This window comes from Lodderomyces beijingensis (assembly GCF_963989305.1).
Source record: "Lodderomyces beijingensis strain CBS 14171 genome assembly, chromosome: 4".
Taxonomy (NCBI): Eukaryota; Fungi; Ascomycota; class Pichiomycetes; order Serinales; family Debaryomycetaceae; genus Lodderomyces; species Lodderomyces beijingensis.
The window spans coordinates 474,992-490,910 of NC_089973.1; the positions used below are offsets into that span (position 1 = coordinate 474,992).

Below are 15,919 nucleotides of genomic sequence, written 5' to 3' on the forward strand. Positions count from 1 at the left end.
AGGGTGTTTTAATTTTAGTTTCCTCTCGATTTTACCATGTATAAAGAGCACCCTTTCCTCTGTCAGCTTTTGGACACCCAGTTTGGAATAGGAATGGGGAAAAAAGAATCAAATCAAATTAAATCAACTAAATAAAATACATAAAAAAAAAAAAAGAGAAAAAGAGTATTGCCTTTAATTCAAACGGTTCTTTCTTTCTTTCTTTCTTTTTGGTGTTTCATCTTCATCTTCGACTTTGACTTTGACTTCATCTTCGACGTCTTCCACAGTCACGCTATATATATAGAAAACTGCACGCTTTTAAGTCTACACTTGAAAAAAAAAAATAATGCAAAGCAATGACGGTCACGAACTAGAAGATAAAGAAGCTTTTGATGAACTACGGGCCGTAATCAACAGATCTTTGGAAGGATCCAAGGATATCGATGTTCATCAGGTTGCGTTGAGAAAGTGCCACGAGTATCTACTAAAAAACTCCAACCAAGTGCATTGGTTCTGTAATGACAAGCTCTACCCTGCGTCCGTTTACTCGTTGATTCTATTCTCGTTCCCCAAGGATGGTGTAACGTCGAGCTTGCGACCGTATATGGCCACTAGCTTGACGAGATGTGGCAAGTGCTTGAGGGAGTTCAACAAGGGAAAGGCAGAGTTGAGGTTGAATTTTATAAAGACACGCATGGTGGAGATTGAGAAGATTGACCATTTCATCAACGCGATTAACACATGGGAGATTGAAGTTTTAGGACCGATTTTTGAATCGGCGTATGAGCAAGTGGAGAGAAATGAAATCAGTGATGCAAGCGCCATTGAAACTAGTTTTGGATGGTGTTTAAACAACCCTGGCATACTCAGATTCAATGAAGATATAAAGGAGAAATTCAATGTCATGATCAGCTTCGCGAGAACCACCAGATTGGAACATATGCCTCAGAGACTCCTACCGGGGTTGGTCTACTTGTTGTTTGAATCAACCGGAGATCAAAAATTGTGGGCGTGGCAATGGGTAAATGAACTAAGACAAAGAAGAGAGCAAGTAGTGTATGACGGGGCTAGTTTGCCTGAATCGGTGGTGTTAGAATTCTCCATCCATCTATATCGGATTCAAGACACCGCGTTCTTTAGTGATAGGATGTGCATCAAATTCTGGGACAACTTGAACGTCTTGTTGGACTTTATGGACGATGCCGCTTTTGTCAACAGGCTCAATTGCCCAGGAGACATTGACGCGATGGCCCCGCTCAAGGGGATACAGCTTTTTCCGATAATGGTGTTATTTGGCAACTGCTTGATGGCCGATTTAAACGAACCATTCCCGGTATTGTTGAAAATAATGGCCAAATTTTTGCGTCGTTTGCAACACCAGTTTTGGACGCTCAATCCGCAAATAGACATGCCGCGGCTCGTTAGAAGGATGCTTCACAACACCAACTACCTTCGACATCTTCAGCGGGCTTCGATAGAACACAATAATACTGTCAATGACTGGACTTTGGATGATTTGCTCATGTGGATGCTTCGACTTTTAGAATCGGTAGAAACTACAAGAAAGCAAGAAGTGTGCAGGAGGTTGAGCTCATTTCTATTTATGTTTTCCGCAGGTAATGGCGGTGGTGGAAATGGTTCAAATGGAAGTTCACTAACTGACTTGCAGGCTCAACGTGAAATCTACGTGCATAATTTTGGCTTTTCATTGGTAAATGTCGTATTCAACTACAGTGGTAGTAGTAGTAAAGGATCTGAAGAGGTTGACAACAACGCTCTTGACTTGCTCAAGATTAGAGATTTTAGGGCTTTTATAGAGTCTCAAAGCGACAAGTTGGTGCCCATGTCGTTGTCATTTTTTCCAAATTCAATGGGCAGCACCAACAATGCCAAAAGTTTACTTCTCAAGTGCTTGAGATATGATGTTCTCATTTTGGTTCAAAACACGTTGGCGCTTCTAGATGGGAAGAAGCCGCTCTTATTTGATACTTTCCCATCAGTTTGGGAAGCGTTGAGTAGGCTGAAGTTGAATGGAAACGTCTCACTTGCCAAGGAAGTGATTCTGTGCTTGAACAATTTGAAGCTGATTGTTCGCTTTCATCCATTAAAGCTGTCGGATGCCAAGGATAGCATCACAAGAGCGAAAACTCAACATAACGAATGCGTTGACGTAGTGCTCAAATTTGTTGATCCAATTCTTCGAAATATCAGCTTGTCTTCGCCGCAAAACTTGAACGATATCGCCAGCGAAAAAGATTGCTTGCATGCTATATGGTCATGCATCTTTTTCCCGCAGTCGTACCAGCCCGCGATGGATTTGTTGTCCGAGGTGTACGACGGCGCTGGCAGGTTCGAGTCGATTCAAAAAGGCCTCAGACGCAACTTGGCAGGAAATATCCTGGCAATCAACTCTAGCTTGAGGACTTTGACAAAAATGGCCGCTTTCGAGCCAAGCCCGCGAGCGGTACGGATCCTCATGGACGTTGTTCAGTCATTGTCGGACCCAGTCAACCCCGTGTTATTGTTACCATCTGTTTCAGATGCTCATACCGACGTGGTTCAATTTTGGAGCGAATGCGTTCTGTATTTGAAAATGCTCTACGACCAGGCAATCACCTGGGCAGGCAGATACCACATGCAGGAATTGGTGGAGTTTACACGGGACACGTTGGACTTGAGTCACTTCTTGTTTGAGTCGATCAGAATGTTTGCCGATAGCTTAACGCCGTACGAGGGCCAAGGTTGTGCACTTTTTCTTTTCAAGGAATTCATGGATGCGTTTGATTCGATGTTGAATTGGTTGAAGTTGGGCGATATAGCCCTTTTGAACTCGTGCGTTGATTTGGTGTTCAAGGTCTTTGATCTTGCCCAAGAACAGTGCTTCTCGATTGATGACCGGGCGATTGAAAAATTTGCCAAATTTGGCGTCAAGGCCAAGAGGTTCAACAACAAGTTGACGGAGGCACAAAGGACTCGAATAATCTCCAAAGCGAAAGAGTTTAATCCAACATTGGTCGAGACTATAGTGAATGCAACGAGTGAGAACAGGAAGTTGGAGCTTGCGCTGAAGAATGCAGCGACCAAGAATACTAGATCGGGAACAACTCTTGAAAGAAAAGTGATTGAAATTGACTCCACCGACAGCGAAGAGATTGAACTTGTTGAAGAAAACTTCCCCGTAAGTCTCCGGAGTGGCATGAGAGGTGGCTCTTTGGAGCAAGGGCAAAAAAGGTTGGATTTATATCAAGATCAGCTCACTCCCATCCCTCTTGGCTCGCTGAAGAAATCATCAAGTGTTGGGAAGCAGCAGACTTTGGGAAGATTTGTCCGCACATCCAGCGAGCCCCCAATTGCGCCTATACCTGCCGTGGTAAAAGGCACAAATAGCTTGGATATGATGCGCAAGAATTTGAGTTTGGCTCGAGCTGGAGCTGGAGCCGGAGCCGTAAAAAGTGAAAAGGCACCAGCGCCGGCAAGACCTGCAGGCTTTAATCACCGGAAAGCCGCTCCCGTGATTGGAAGATCCCTCAACGCAATGAGACGCAAAAAGGTTAGAGCTGGGTATTCTGAAGGTGAAGAAGATGACGATGATGATAATGATAATGATGACGACGACGACGACGATGATGATGATGATAATGATGATATCGACGTTAGTGACCTCTTTGTTGAAAAGAAAAAGAAACCCAAGATTATTGAAGTTGACATCAAGGGGAAGAAGATCCAACGTAACAATAGAATGAACGAAAAGAGTGCCTTTGAACGCGAAAAGTCGGAGAAGGAGAGAATGAACAAGAGACTCAACGTGAATACAAAGCCCTTATATTTGAGTGTGTTGAAATGGAACTACAACTCAAAGAGCCAGTACCCAACTCAAGATACCCTGATGTATGAAAATGTGCGAGATAAATTCAGCACTGTTGAAGAATACGTAAAGACGATGGAACCTTTGATGATGTTGGAATGCTGGCTGGCTATCCAGTCGGCGAAAAACACTGTTCAAGAGAACCCTTTCCAATTGATCGTGGGTAGCAGGACGAGCATTGACGGGTTTTTTGACGTCTTTACATCTGTGAGCAAGAAAATTATTGAAGACAGGCGTTTGAATGCTACAGACTTGATCGTTTTAGCGTGCCCCAACCAAGAGGCATTGCTGCCCAATGACCAAAGAATGTATTTGAAAGCTGAAACAACTCGAACGTGTTTTGGGAAAATCACGCAGATTAAGTCGGCAAACCTGGAATTTTCCGATGTCACCATCAGAGTTTTCCCGAGCGGGCCCGTCATTGGTTCCCTTACTCCACAATCCACCATTTTGGGAATGAAAGTGATGCAGATGATCACAGTCGAAAGAGAGTTTTCCTCACTCAGAGGCTTGGAATATTACGACTTGGCAAAGGAAATCGTCTCGGCAGCGCCGAACCAACCGGTCCATTTCAGCGACGAAGAGCTAGAAGGGATGTACAAGATTTACGACGTGAACAAGTCGCAAGCACGGGCCATCAGAGGCTCCTATGAAAACGAAGGCTTCTCGTTGATCCAAGGTCCACCTGGTACGGGGAAAACCAAAACAATTTTAGGAATAGTGGGCTATTCCTTGTCCCAAAAAAGAAGAAAAGATGACGGGCGAATTATCGAAGTTCCTTCAAACAGCAACAACAATCAGGATCAGCAAACCTCGGACACGGCAAAGATATTAATATGTGCTCCGAGTAATGCTGCCGTCGACGAGTTGGTTTTGCGGTTAAAGGACGGTGTGAAAAACTCCAAGGGAGACCACATGGATTTGAGGGTGGTGAGACTCGGAAGGAGCGATGCCATCAATGCCTCAGTAAAAGACTTGACGTTGGAAGAACTAGTCGACAAGGAATTAAAGGCCAAGCAGGAAGATGTGGTTATTGACCCTACCCTTCGAGTAGAACACACCAAAAAAGTACAAGAAAGAGACCACATTCGAAGCCGGCTCAACACGGAAAGTCTCAACTCGAAGGAAATCGAGAAGCTCGAACAACGATTGAACCAAGTCAATCAGGAGCGGAGGGAGCTTGCCAAAAGGCTAGATGAGCAACGAGAGAGATCGGATATTGCGTACAGAACAAGAGAGATTGGAAGGAGAAATATCCAGAATCGGATATTGGGCAACGCGCAAGTTCTTTGCGCGACTTTATCAGGGTCAGCGCACGATCTTATTTCCAACTTGGCCGTCAAGTTCGACCAGGTGATTATAGATGAGGCTTGCCAGTCGCTCGAGTTATCGGCGATGATCCCGCTCAGATATGGCTGCCGGAAATGCATAATGGTGGGAGATCCAAATCAACTTCCACCGACAGTGTTGTCACAAGCTGCCTGCACTTTTGGTTACGACCAGAGTTTGTTTGTCAGAATGCAGAAAAATCACCCCGAGTCAGTGTATCTTTTGAATGTTCAGTACAGAATGCATCCAGCCATATCCCAGTTCCCCAGTGCCGAGTTTTATCAATCCAAATTGAAGGATGGTCCAGGAATGGATGTGAAGAATGCCCGGCCATGGCACTCAATTGCTCCGTTGAGTCCATATCGTTTTTTCGATATTACTAGTAGACACGAGAAGAATGAATTGACAAGGTCGTTGTTCAACACCGAGGAGGCAAACGTCTGTCTCCAGCTTGTGCAGAGGCTCATCGAAACCATTCCACAGCAGAAGCTCGCTGGCAGAATTGGTATTATTTCGCCTTACAAAGAGCAAATCCGTGCAATCAAAGACGTGTTCCAGCAGCGCTATGGGAAGATCATATTTAACGAGATTGACTTTAACACCGTGGACGGGTTCCAGGGGCAAGAAAAGGAAATCATCATCATGTCTTGTGTACGAGCCAGCCCAGATGGCAATGTTGGGTTTTTAAGTGACATTCGTCGTATGAACGTTGCCCTCACTCGTGCGCGTACGACGTTGTGGATCTTGGGGAACAAACAGTCCTTGACAAGAAACAAGGTGTGGAGGAAATTGTTGGAGAATGCAGAGCAGAGAAACTCCATCACGGGCGCCTACCCGGGATTCTTGTCTCGTTCGGTAAACCCGCTGGCGACAGGTTCAATCAAGAGACCGGTGGAGAGATCGGTTGAGAGACCTACTACCGACAGCTTTGTGGCAAAGAAGGCCAAAATTCAAGATTTTTCAAGAGACAATGTACCAAAGAATCATGCACAAGTGAAGGAGAACGGAAGTGGAAGCGGAAGTAGTAGTGTTCAAGAAGTAGCATTACCGTCGAGTATGCCGCGGTGTCCAGTATCTTCAAGCAGAGTTGGGTTGCCATCCAATCCTGCTAAAGTCGGGCATGCAAACTCTAGAAACGACGCAGCTACTACAAGAGCTATTACTCCCTCGATTGCACGGCCTGAAACCAGCTCCAATCTCGACCTGCAAGCCAAAACTACATCAAAGCCGGAAAACTCTGTAAAAAACCTTAAGCCGTCCTCGTCCGGAACCATTCCAAAGAAGCCACTCGGCCCTTCATCCTCGGGTGTGGTGAGACCACCGAGACCCGAGGCGCCAAGCGTGTTTATTCCTCGAGGACCAAGAAAGAGATGAATGATGTAGAAAGGAAAAGAGCAAAAACAAAGAGAAAAGATTGACACTTGCTCTACTGTGCTAAACGAAGCTTCGTAACTTTTGAGCATCACACTGAACATTTATTATTCTTATTATTATTTACGTTTAGTGAGGTCTCCGATGATTTTAAGCCCAGCTTTTATTGCATTAATTTCATTATTGACGAGCATTAGAATCACACTCGTGTGGACACCAGCGATGTCACTGCTCTCCTCCCTGTGCGCTCTACTGACGATATCTTTCTCCAGCGAAAGCAAGTCGACAGCAGAGCTCAACACCCCAACGAGCGGCTTCGTATCCTCCAGTTTGCCTCTTGACGATAAAACAGCTTCCAACTGATCTTCATGCTGCGATACAATTTGACGTATCCTTTCCCAGCGTGTGGCGCATTGGTGGTATTCGGTAGCCATGGCAGAGGACAACCTGATCTGGTCGTGGAGAGCTGCTTTCTGCCGCTCTAAATGGTCCTTGATGAGATTGATGTCCAATTTCTCCAAACATCGATCGCCATCGTCATCTCGTGGCGTGTTTGGACCCAATTTGCTGCGCAGATCGGGAACTCTAGATTGGATGTTCTTGATAAAGTTTTGGATGCGATGTTTGAATTGCGACGAGTTTTTGGCACCTTTGAGATATCCTAGATCGTATGGCGTGGGTCCGTGGCCATGGTTCATTTCTTTCTGGTCGACTTTGTCTGGGGCTATATATGGTTGTATTCCTATGGAGTTTTGCTTTGGCACGGGGAGATCACGGGGAGATTTCCCTGAGAGGTCTTGGTTGTTGTGGTCTATAACCCAAGCACCTCCAACATTTTGTCCTTGTGCGTTACTAACTCCAGATTGTGATTGTTGTTGAAGTTTTTGCTGTTGTTTATTGTTTTCCACATCGTCGTTAAGCAAAAAGTCTGTCCCGGAAAGTCTTTGCAACGATACATCGACAATTTCGACTTTCAACAACGCAGGAACGTCCCTTTCGCGAGTGCCGCATTCTTCCAAATACTGGTGCAGAATACGCTTCCCTTTTTCTTCGAGGTCTCTGAACCTCTCAATAAACATTGCAGTTCTACTTTGCAACGTGCTTTGCGTATCCTCAATCTCTCTTGCAATAACCTCTTTCTTCTGCTTCAAAGCAGCCAACTTGGCGTGGAGCTCCACCATCTGGTCGTCGATGTCACGTGACTTTGAGATGAGACTGGCTAGCTTGCCTCCGTGTTCACTGTCTTTGCTGAGGATATCAAACACGTTTTGCAACAATCTTTCTCTCTTCAGCTCCCATTTGGCAAATAGCAACTCCGTCTCGTTTGTGTAGTTCATTTGTTTGGTGTAGAGTTCGTGCAAGGACACATGGCACTCGGACAACTGCTGGTAGTCCGATTGAACACTCAATCTCATCTCGGCAATGCCCGGTTGCCCCGAATGTAGCATCTCCTTGTGTAGGAGAGCTTTGGAGGTCAACCGTTTCAGTAGGAGATCGATTTTCCCTAGCAAGTAGGCAATGGGCTCTTTGTACGTTTGGTCCCCACCCAGATGCAAATCACGCAGATCAGAAGCCCAAGAGTGACGACTCTCCGGAAACGGAGAATAGCTTTTCCCAAGAAGATTCACGTCCAGCGTGTTGATCAAATTGGGGTACGAGCCTTCATTTTTGACCTTGGTGGCGGTGGCGTTAATCTTGTGGTCTATCGTTGCAATGTCCAGTTTCGTGCCTGATATGAATTCTTCCGGATCCAAGTCATCTGCAAACAACTTTTCGTGCTTAAAGTTGGCCGGCTCGTTTGCCTTGTGCAAAGGAGAGTTCCCAGGCTTTATGGTGGACGCTAGACTGATCGAGTCATAGACGTTTGGCTGTGACATTTGCTGGTTCCACTTGATCTATGATGATGGTGATCTGTCTGTCATTGCGTTTTCTATTAAAAGAATGCCCTGGGGCGAGAACATATAAACGAAGCGTGATGGTGTGTGCGATAAGAGACATCATGGAATGGTCTACACCTGGGAATGGCGGCATCACCATCACCATCACAACCACAACTATAAAGTCAACGGTTCCCAACCTGTTAAGTGGATATTCAGTTACTCTGCATACTTTTTTATTCCTCGGGAGACTCCGACCCACCACCAGTGTATCTACAAAGCGAACAAAAAACAAGTGATGAAAGCCGATTGATATACATTGTAACAACGTAGGTTCGTCCAGACATCTCTACTACCCAATGGTTTAACTCGTTACTTTTTTCTCCAGTCTAACAACTCTGTCAATGTGGAACCAAAGGTGGTGCCACGGAAAGAAGAGAAAGCAAGCGGGTACGCACCATCTCCAAAGACGCGTCCAAGTTGAACTATTGAACAACGTCTCTGCCAAAACACTCTCTTTTATTCTTTTTTGAAAAATAAATAACAAAAGGCACAAGAAACAACTAAAAACCAGCCGAAAGAAGTGCCAGCTTTCTTTGTTGTTGTCTTGTCCCGACGCTTATGAGAATACTATGCGTTGCAGAGAAACCGTCTATTGCAAAAGAGGTGGCAACCATTCTAGGAGGCGGCAGGGTCAGCGTCCGCAACTCCAAGAACAAATTCATCAAAAACTATGACTTTCAGTTCACTTTCCCACAAACGGGCCGCTGCGATGTGACCATGACATCTGTGGTGGGACACATCACCGAAACCGAGTTTGCTCCAGGGTACCAATGGGGCAGCTGCGACCCGAGTGCACTCTTCAAGGCAAAGATTATAACCAAAGTGACCAAAAAAGATGTGTATGACAACATTGGCAAAGAGGCACGAAACATTGACAAGTTGATGATTTGGACCGATTGCGATCGCGAAGGCGAGTTCATTGGCAAGGAAATCTTTGACGCGGCCAAGGAGGGCAACAGGAGTTTAACTATGAGCAATGTTTGGAGGAGCCGGTTTTCTCACCTTGAACGGAGTCACATTGTTCGTGCGGCAAACTCGCCCATCAGTCTAGACTTGAGGCTGGTTGCGGCGGTGGAGTGCCGAATAGAGGTTGATTTTCGAGTGGGCACTAGCTATACTCGACTATTGACGGAGGCTTTGAGGTCGAACCTGATAATCGAAAAGAAAGAGGTGGCCTCGTACGGCACATGCCAGTTCCCGACACTTGGGTTTGTCGTGGATAGATATAACCGGGTGCAGAATTTTGTACCAGAGCCGTTCTGGTACATTGAGCCGTCTCTACGGAAGGAGAATAAAAAGACTGCATTCAACTGGGTGCGAGGGCACATTTTCGACCGGTATTTTGTGATGGTCATTTATGAACAGTGTCTTCAGCACGAATATGGAACCATATCTAAGCTCGAGACCAAGAGAACCACCAATTGGAGGCCGTTGCCGCTTACAACCGTGGAGCTACAAAAGGACTGCGCCAAGTATTTCAAAATGTCTGCAAAGGCAACGTTGGAAGCTGCAGAAAAACTATACAACAAGGGTTTCCTATCGTACCCAAGAACAGAAACGGACAAGTTTCCTTCATCGATGGACTTTAAGGGGATCTGCGAGAACCAGAAGCAGGATCCGAGATGGGGCCCGTACACGGAGCTCTTGTTGTCGCGAGGGCTCGAGAGTCCACGCAATGGGTCCCACGACGACCACGCGCACCCGGCAATCCATCCTGTCAACTATGTTTCCATCGATAGTCTACAAAGTGCCAACGAGAAGAAAGTTTACGAGTACGTTGTGCGGCGCTTCTTGGCGTGTTGTAGCAAGGATGCCATAGGGAGCATGACACTGGCTACGCTTCAGTGGGGGGACGAGTTTTTCACAAGCAAAGGATTGATGGTGTTGGAGAGAAATTACCTAGACATTTTCACCTACAAGAAATGGGAGAGTTCCAAGCAGTTGCCCGCTTTCCAAGAAGGAGAACGGGTGAAAATATCCAACGCCATACTCGGCGAGGGCAAGACGAGCCCGCCGCAGTTGATGACGGAACCCGAGCTAATTGCATTAATGGATGTGAATGGAATTGGAACTGATGCGACAATCGCTGAGCATATCGACAAGATCATCTCCCGAAATTACGCCACCAAGCAAAAGAAGAACAAAAGCGAATACATTGTGCCGTCGCCACTTGGTATTGGGCTAGTTGAAGGTTTTGATAGAATGCAGTTTGAAGGAATCTCGTTATCGAAGCCGATCTTGAGAAAATCACTCGAGGCCTGCTTGCAAGAAATCTGCAACGGCGAAAAGACCAAAACAGAGGTTGTAGATTCCATGTTACAAGTCTACTCCAACGCTTTTCGCACATGCAGGCAAAAGATTTCCGTATTGGCAGAACAATGTAGATCAAGTAGAACATGAGCTTGAAAATAAAAAATGAATAATAGACCGCTGTACTATATTATACTACATCATATCTAATGGTTTTACGGATTTCATGTGGAAATCGGAATCTTGTATGTTATTCTCTCTGCCCCCCAAGACACGATAACAAAGAGTTATAAAAAAAAAAAAACACACACACAGAGACTTTCCAACCTGCCCTGCCCTCTCCACACAAACAAACTAATACAACCAATGTTCGGGTCGCTGGGATTCGGCTCGTCCGCATTCTCCAATCAGTCCAATCCATTTGCAACGTCATCTTCTTCCAAATCTTCGTCTGGCTTTGGGTCAGGCAGTACAAACATCAACAATAATGGCTCTGCCTTTGGTGGCTCAGGGTTCGGAGGGTCATCACTAGCAACGAATAAAACGTCAGGTGGGGGGTTTGGCAGTGCTGGATTCGGTAGTGCTGGATTTGGCAGTGCTGGATTCGGCAATACTGGATTTGGTGGATCGAATCCTGCCGTGAAAAATGCAACGGGAAGCTCAGGATTTGGAAATTCAAGTTTTGGGAACGCAGGGTTCGGCAACCCCAACTCGTCCGGTTCAGCGTTTGGCAGCTCGGCGTTTGGCAGTTCAGCATTTGGCAGCTCAGCGTTTGGCAGCTCCGGCTTTGGCAGCTCTGGATTTGGTAGTTCTGGTCTTGGAAACTCGAGCACGGCAAAGCTGGCTTTTGGGAGCCTGGGTAGTGGGAACTCAGGTTTTGGCAATTCGGGCTTTGGCAACCCAAACTCGAGCACCTCCGCGTTTGGCAGCTCGAGCTTTGGCAAACCCAACGTGGCGAGTTCGGGCTCGACAAATTCAGGATTTGGCAGCTCGGGCTTTGGAAATGCCGGTTTTGGAGGTTCTGCGTTTGCCAATGCAAATGCAAACACGAACAACAACGCAGGGCCCAACAACGTGAGTTCTTCTGGTAACTCTGCGTTTGGCGGCTCTGGTTTTGCTAAATCGCCTTTTGGTAGTACTGCTACTGGTAATCTGCCGTTTTCATTGTCGGGCGGCACACTGCAAACAAACGTTTTTGCTCAGCCTCCCAAAACTACTGCTCCAACAGGGTTTGGCGCTCAACAGTCGACAATGAATAACCCGTTTTCGACATCTACCATTGTTGGAACCCAAAATCAAGGTGCTTTTGGTAACACTACTGCTGCTTCTTCTTCTTCAGCAACGCCATCTCGACCTTTTGGAAGTGCAGCGCGACGAGAACCCACATTTTCTTTCACAGGACAACAAGCGAGTCAAGCGACAGGGCCCACAGACACGGATGTGAATATTGATCTGATGGAAAGTTCTGTCTCTCCAGACTCTCCAATTATTGCTGGTGGTGCTACACAGAATATTGATCAAAGTCTCATACAGGCATTTCGAGCGGACTCTTTCCAACTTGGAAAAGTTCCAGATATTCCTCCTCCGAAAGCTTTATGTGTCTAAATTCTTTCTGCCGCCTGGGTGTGGTAAAGCTTTTGCAACATCAGGGGACAGGGGTGGAATCCTTGAGTCGCTTATTTCTGATCTTTCCTGGTGGCTAGTTCAAAGTCTGACGGCTTTTGTTTTTTTATTTGGAATACCAGAGTCAAGATGATTGCAGGTAATTAAGGCTCGAGGCTCTAAGCCAATTATACATTTATAGAGTAAATACAAATTAATGATCCACGAGTACATATATTTAGAAGCATTTGCCGTTTCACTTTCATCAGGAATGGGTTTTTCCCTTTTCAAACGCGTTAGTAGGGCTTCTGTTCCGTGAGCAAAACGTCTGGTGCTACGAAGCAGAACTTGAGCCTCCCCCCCCCCCCCCAACTTCGGCCGCTATCTTCGCTATATGTTGTTTTTTTTTGCAACTTTTCACCGCGCAGTTTCTCAAACTCAAGCCCAATCCTCCCTCCCCAATCCACCCTCACCCACTCCACACGACGATGCTCTGCATAGAATGCGGGCATCAAAACATACCAAACCTATACTCGCGATACAAAAGCGAATACATCCGCCTCACGACATGTCCGCGATGTAACCGCGTAAGCGACAAGTACATCGAATACGACGCCGTGATCTTGTTCATCGACATCTTGCTCCTTAAACGCGGGGCATATCGACACTTGGCGTACAACATCAACGAAACACAGATCAAGCACGCGAGCAAGAGCAAGAGCGACGCCAGATTCCATGATCGATATCGCCATTTGATCAAAGGTGCCGTCTTGATCATCTTGCTTGATGTATATTTGATCTGGGCCACGTATGAGAACCTGCCGTCTGCGATGAAGCGCGATATCGAGCCGGTGTTGAGTTTGAGCCTAGCGTGTCAATATGGGTTTTTCATCTCACAGACGGTGTTGCGACACGTGGTCTTCAATGTTGTGATTCAGCTCGTGTTGCGATATGGGATGGAGTTTGGCAAGAGGGAACAGAATGAGCAGATTGAGCCGAGATATAGATGTGGGTTCACGACGGCGGTGTTGCTTACCACGATCATGGCTTCTAGCTCGGTCAAGTTGTTTCGTATTCTCACTTTGATTTGGCCCTACCAGATGTCGATGCTGTTGGTGTTTGGGTTGATAAGCGTGGTCACCACCATCGAGGCCCTTCATCTAGTGACTAGCTTCAATTACTTGTCACTAACTCTTACAGTGTTGGCTTCTTTGTTTCTACAAGAGCTACTAACAGATTCATTTAATAAGTTTGCAGTGAATTTGCTCATGCTATAAAGTGGTCATATAAAAAATTCTCAAAAAACACACTTTCTTCCGTCCCCTCTCCCTTCTCCGTTTCCTCTTTCATCGATTCAAAAGCGTATGCCCTTGTGTTTTTTTTTCCCCCTTTAGCGGGGCTTTGGGTGGTGTCTTCCGTATCTGAAGCACTCTCTGTATAATCGCCTTCTCCTGAATTCATAGACTATATCCAGCTGCAAAATGTCGTGGGTATTGTCGTAAATCCATCCCTCTTTTTCATTTTCTTTAATCACGAATAAATCGGTGGGATCCATTGATCTTGCTTTGAGAAACTCCTTGGGGTCAGTGTCCAAGATCCATTTGTTTACAAACTCAGCATCGAATTTCCAGTCGTGTGGTGGGTAAACTCTAGACAAGCTTTCGACACCTGTGGGACGCTTGCCCGCCATCCTATGCTTGTCCGTTTTTGAATAAATCGAGTTTGAATAGCGGTAAAAGCTCCAATTGTGCTTGAGAATGCTCTTGATTTGCAACTCGTAAATCTCGACAATTTTAACCTCGGGTGAGTCGTCCACAATGATGTCATATCTATCGAATTGCTTTATGATGTTTTTGAGGTTTATCTCGTTTTTGAACTCGGGCTTGGACCCGGGCTTGGACCCGGGCTTGGACTCGGACTCAGACTTGGGCTCCAGCTCAAGCTTTGCTCTGGCCTTTGCCTTTTCTTCCACAGATAATTTATCTTCCTCGCCTCTAGATTCAGCCTCGATTTCAGCTTTAGCCTTAAGCAACTTGGCCGTTTCCTTTTTCGAGTTGCCAAACTGCACCAAGAACTTCTTAACCTCCGGGTGGCACAAAATCAACCCAACCCAGCCGGTTTGAATAAAGATCATGCGCCATGGAATGAATGGGCCTAAAAAGAAAATGCCAAATGTAGCGACAAGAACCCCATAAAAGATAAATGTCGATAATCGCTCATCTTTGAAACCTGCCGTCTCGTAGTAAAAAGTCTCGCTCTTTTCAATCCCCGTCAACAAGTCCGACGTCAAGTTTTGAAAATCTCGAAGATTGATCAAAAAGGCAATGTTTGATTTTCTGCGCCGTGCAGTTTCCTTCTTCTCATTCGAAACCAAGTCGCCGCTCTTGGATAACGCGACAGTAGACGAGATGGTGACATCGGAGTCATTGGACACCGAAGCTGTCGAAGCAACTTCGGCATCCTGCCTCAAATAGTCCATGTCAACCGCGTCTTCCACGATACTAGTCTCCAGACTCGCATTCAAAAACTTGAACAAGGACTGGCCCCGTTTTTTCACCTTGATTAGATCTGGCCTTCGCGGCGGGTGTCTGTACGCATAACCTGGGAGCAAGACGCCAAACAATACAAGCATCAACGGATAAGCGAGGATCAAATGCGGCCATACGCAAGCAGCTGTGTAAAGCACCAACACACTCAAGGTCTTGTTCGGTTGCCTCCACGTGACGATATGGATCAACTGATACTGCAAGGCAAAGACTTTTGTCATTCGCTTTGCGATTTGCTTGACATTTGAGGCCAACGTGGGCACAGACAACCCGGGCCGTATGTTTCTCGCGGGGTCATTCAATCTTTGCTCGAAAACCTCCCTCTCCGGGATATCTGGCGGTAAAGTTGCCTTGAGGAGTTTTTCAATTATTCTGTCTGTGAAATGAGTGGCCAATCTTGACTTGGTGCTCTTTTCTGCCGATTCAGCTACCGATTCAATCTGACTTATCTGTTCCTCCGTCAACTCGATAGACCCCGTTCGGCTCTGAGGCGGTGACCGTGCATAGCTATCATCATGTTCGGCTCCCATCTTCCAAAAAAAAATAAAAAAAAACTGGTGTAGTGATACGATTAATCTGTTTTTCGGGTCAAAAATGAAGCAACACCAAAAAAAAAAAAGAAAACAACTCAAGTAACTCTCAAAAGAATTGAAATTGCCAATTGTCTTTCTCACAGGTGTCCTTCTTGGAAATCTTATTGAAACTGCTAAAGACGAGGGTCGATTCACCAACCTAAACGCAATTTGTCTGGGGGGGGTTGACGGGGCAATTTTATAGCATATGGCGGCCATGTGAATCAAAGTTGTGGGGATAATATTTTATCGCTACCAAGAGGAAAAAAAATTAACGAGGCAATACCGAACATCTGCATATGATCCAGGCACCTTTTCTTTTCACAGTTGGTTGGAACAGAGCTCGGTCACTACGGAGGCTGCTTTCTTCAAGAGAAGATTGAAGAAAAACGGTAATCGAAATCGCTTGTAATAGCTTGCGGCGTTGCTTCGAAGCACATTCATCAAATCCTGAACTATTAT

General features: G+C 45.9%; 6 protein-coding genes across 6 annotated transcripts; 4 read left to right on the forward strand and 2 right to left on the reverse strand. All coding sequences in view use genetic code 12, as the record gives it.

The window, feature by feature from the left end:
- Positions 1-328: 328 nt before the first annotated feature.
- Positions 329-6,550, forward strand: LODBEIA_P32850 (uncharacterized protein; the record flags this gene model as incomplete). The annotated part of the gene is made up of 1 exon (XM_066973378.1): positions 329-6,550. The coding sequence occupies one exon, from the start codon at positions 329-331 to the stop codon at positions 6,548-6,550; it is 6,222 nt and encodes a 2,073-aa protein (XP_066830223.1).
- A 116-nt stretch (positions 6,551-6,666) lies between these two features.
- LODBEIA_P32860 (uncharacterized protein) lies at positions 6,667-8,424 on the reverse strand (the record flags this gene model as incomplete). The annotated part of the gene is made up of 1 exon (XM_066973379.1): positions 6,667-8,424. The coding sequence occupies one exon, from the start codon at positions 8,422-8,424 to the stop codon at positions 6,667-6,669; it is 1,758 nt and encodes a 585-aa protein (XP_066830224.1).
- Positions 8,425-9,045: 621 nt separating this feature from the next.
- On the forward strand, positions 9,046-10,887 carry LODBEIA_P32870 (uncharacterized protein; the record flags this gene model as incomplete). The annotated part of the gene is made up of 1 exon (XM_066973380.1): positions 9,046-10,887. The coding sequence occupies one exon, from the start codon at positions 9,046-9,048 to the stop codon at positions 10,885-10,887; it is 1,842 nt and encodes a 613-aa protein (XP_066830225.1).
- A 216-nt stretch (positions 10,888-11,103) lies between these two features.
- LODBEIA_P32880 (uncharacterized protein) lies at positions 11,104-12,342 on the forward strand (the record flags this gene model as incomplete). Its single annotated transcript, XM_066973381.1, has 1 exon — positions 11,104-12,342. The coding sequence occupies one exon, from the start codon at positions 11,104-11,106 to the stop codon at positions 12,340-12,342; it is 1,239 nt and encodes a 412-aa protein (XP_066830226.1).
- Positions 12,343-12,827: 485 nt separating this feature from the next.
- On the forward strand, positions 12,828-13,616 carry LODBEIA_P32890 (uncharacterized protein; the record flags this gene model as incomplete). The annotated part of the gene is made up of 1 exon (XM_066973382.1): positions 12,828-13,616. The coding sequence occupies one exon, from the start codon at positions 12,828-12,830 to the stop codon at positions 13,614-13,616; it is 789 nt and encodes a 262-aa protein (XP_066830227.1).
- Positions 13,617-13,729: 113 nt separating this feature from the next.
- On the reverse strand, positions 13,730-15,415 carry LODBEIA_P32900 (uncharacterized protein; the record flags this gene model as incomplete). The annotated part of the gene is made up of 1 exon (XM_066973384.1): positions 13,730-15,415. The coding sequence occupies one exon, from the start codon at positions 15,413-15,415 to the stop codon at positions 13,730-13,732; it is 1,686 nt and encodes a 561-aa protein (XP_066830228.1).
- Positions 15,416-15,919: the final 504 nt, after the last annotated feature.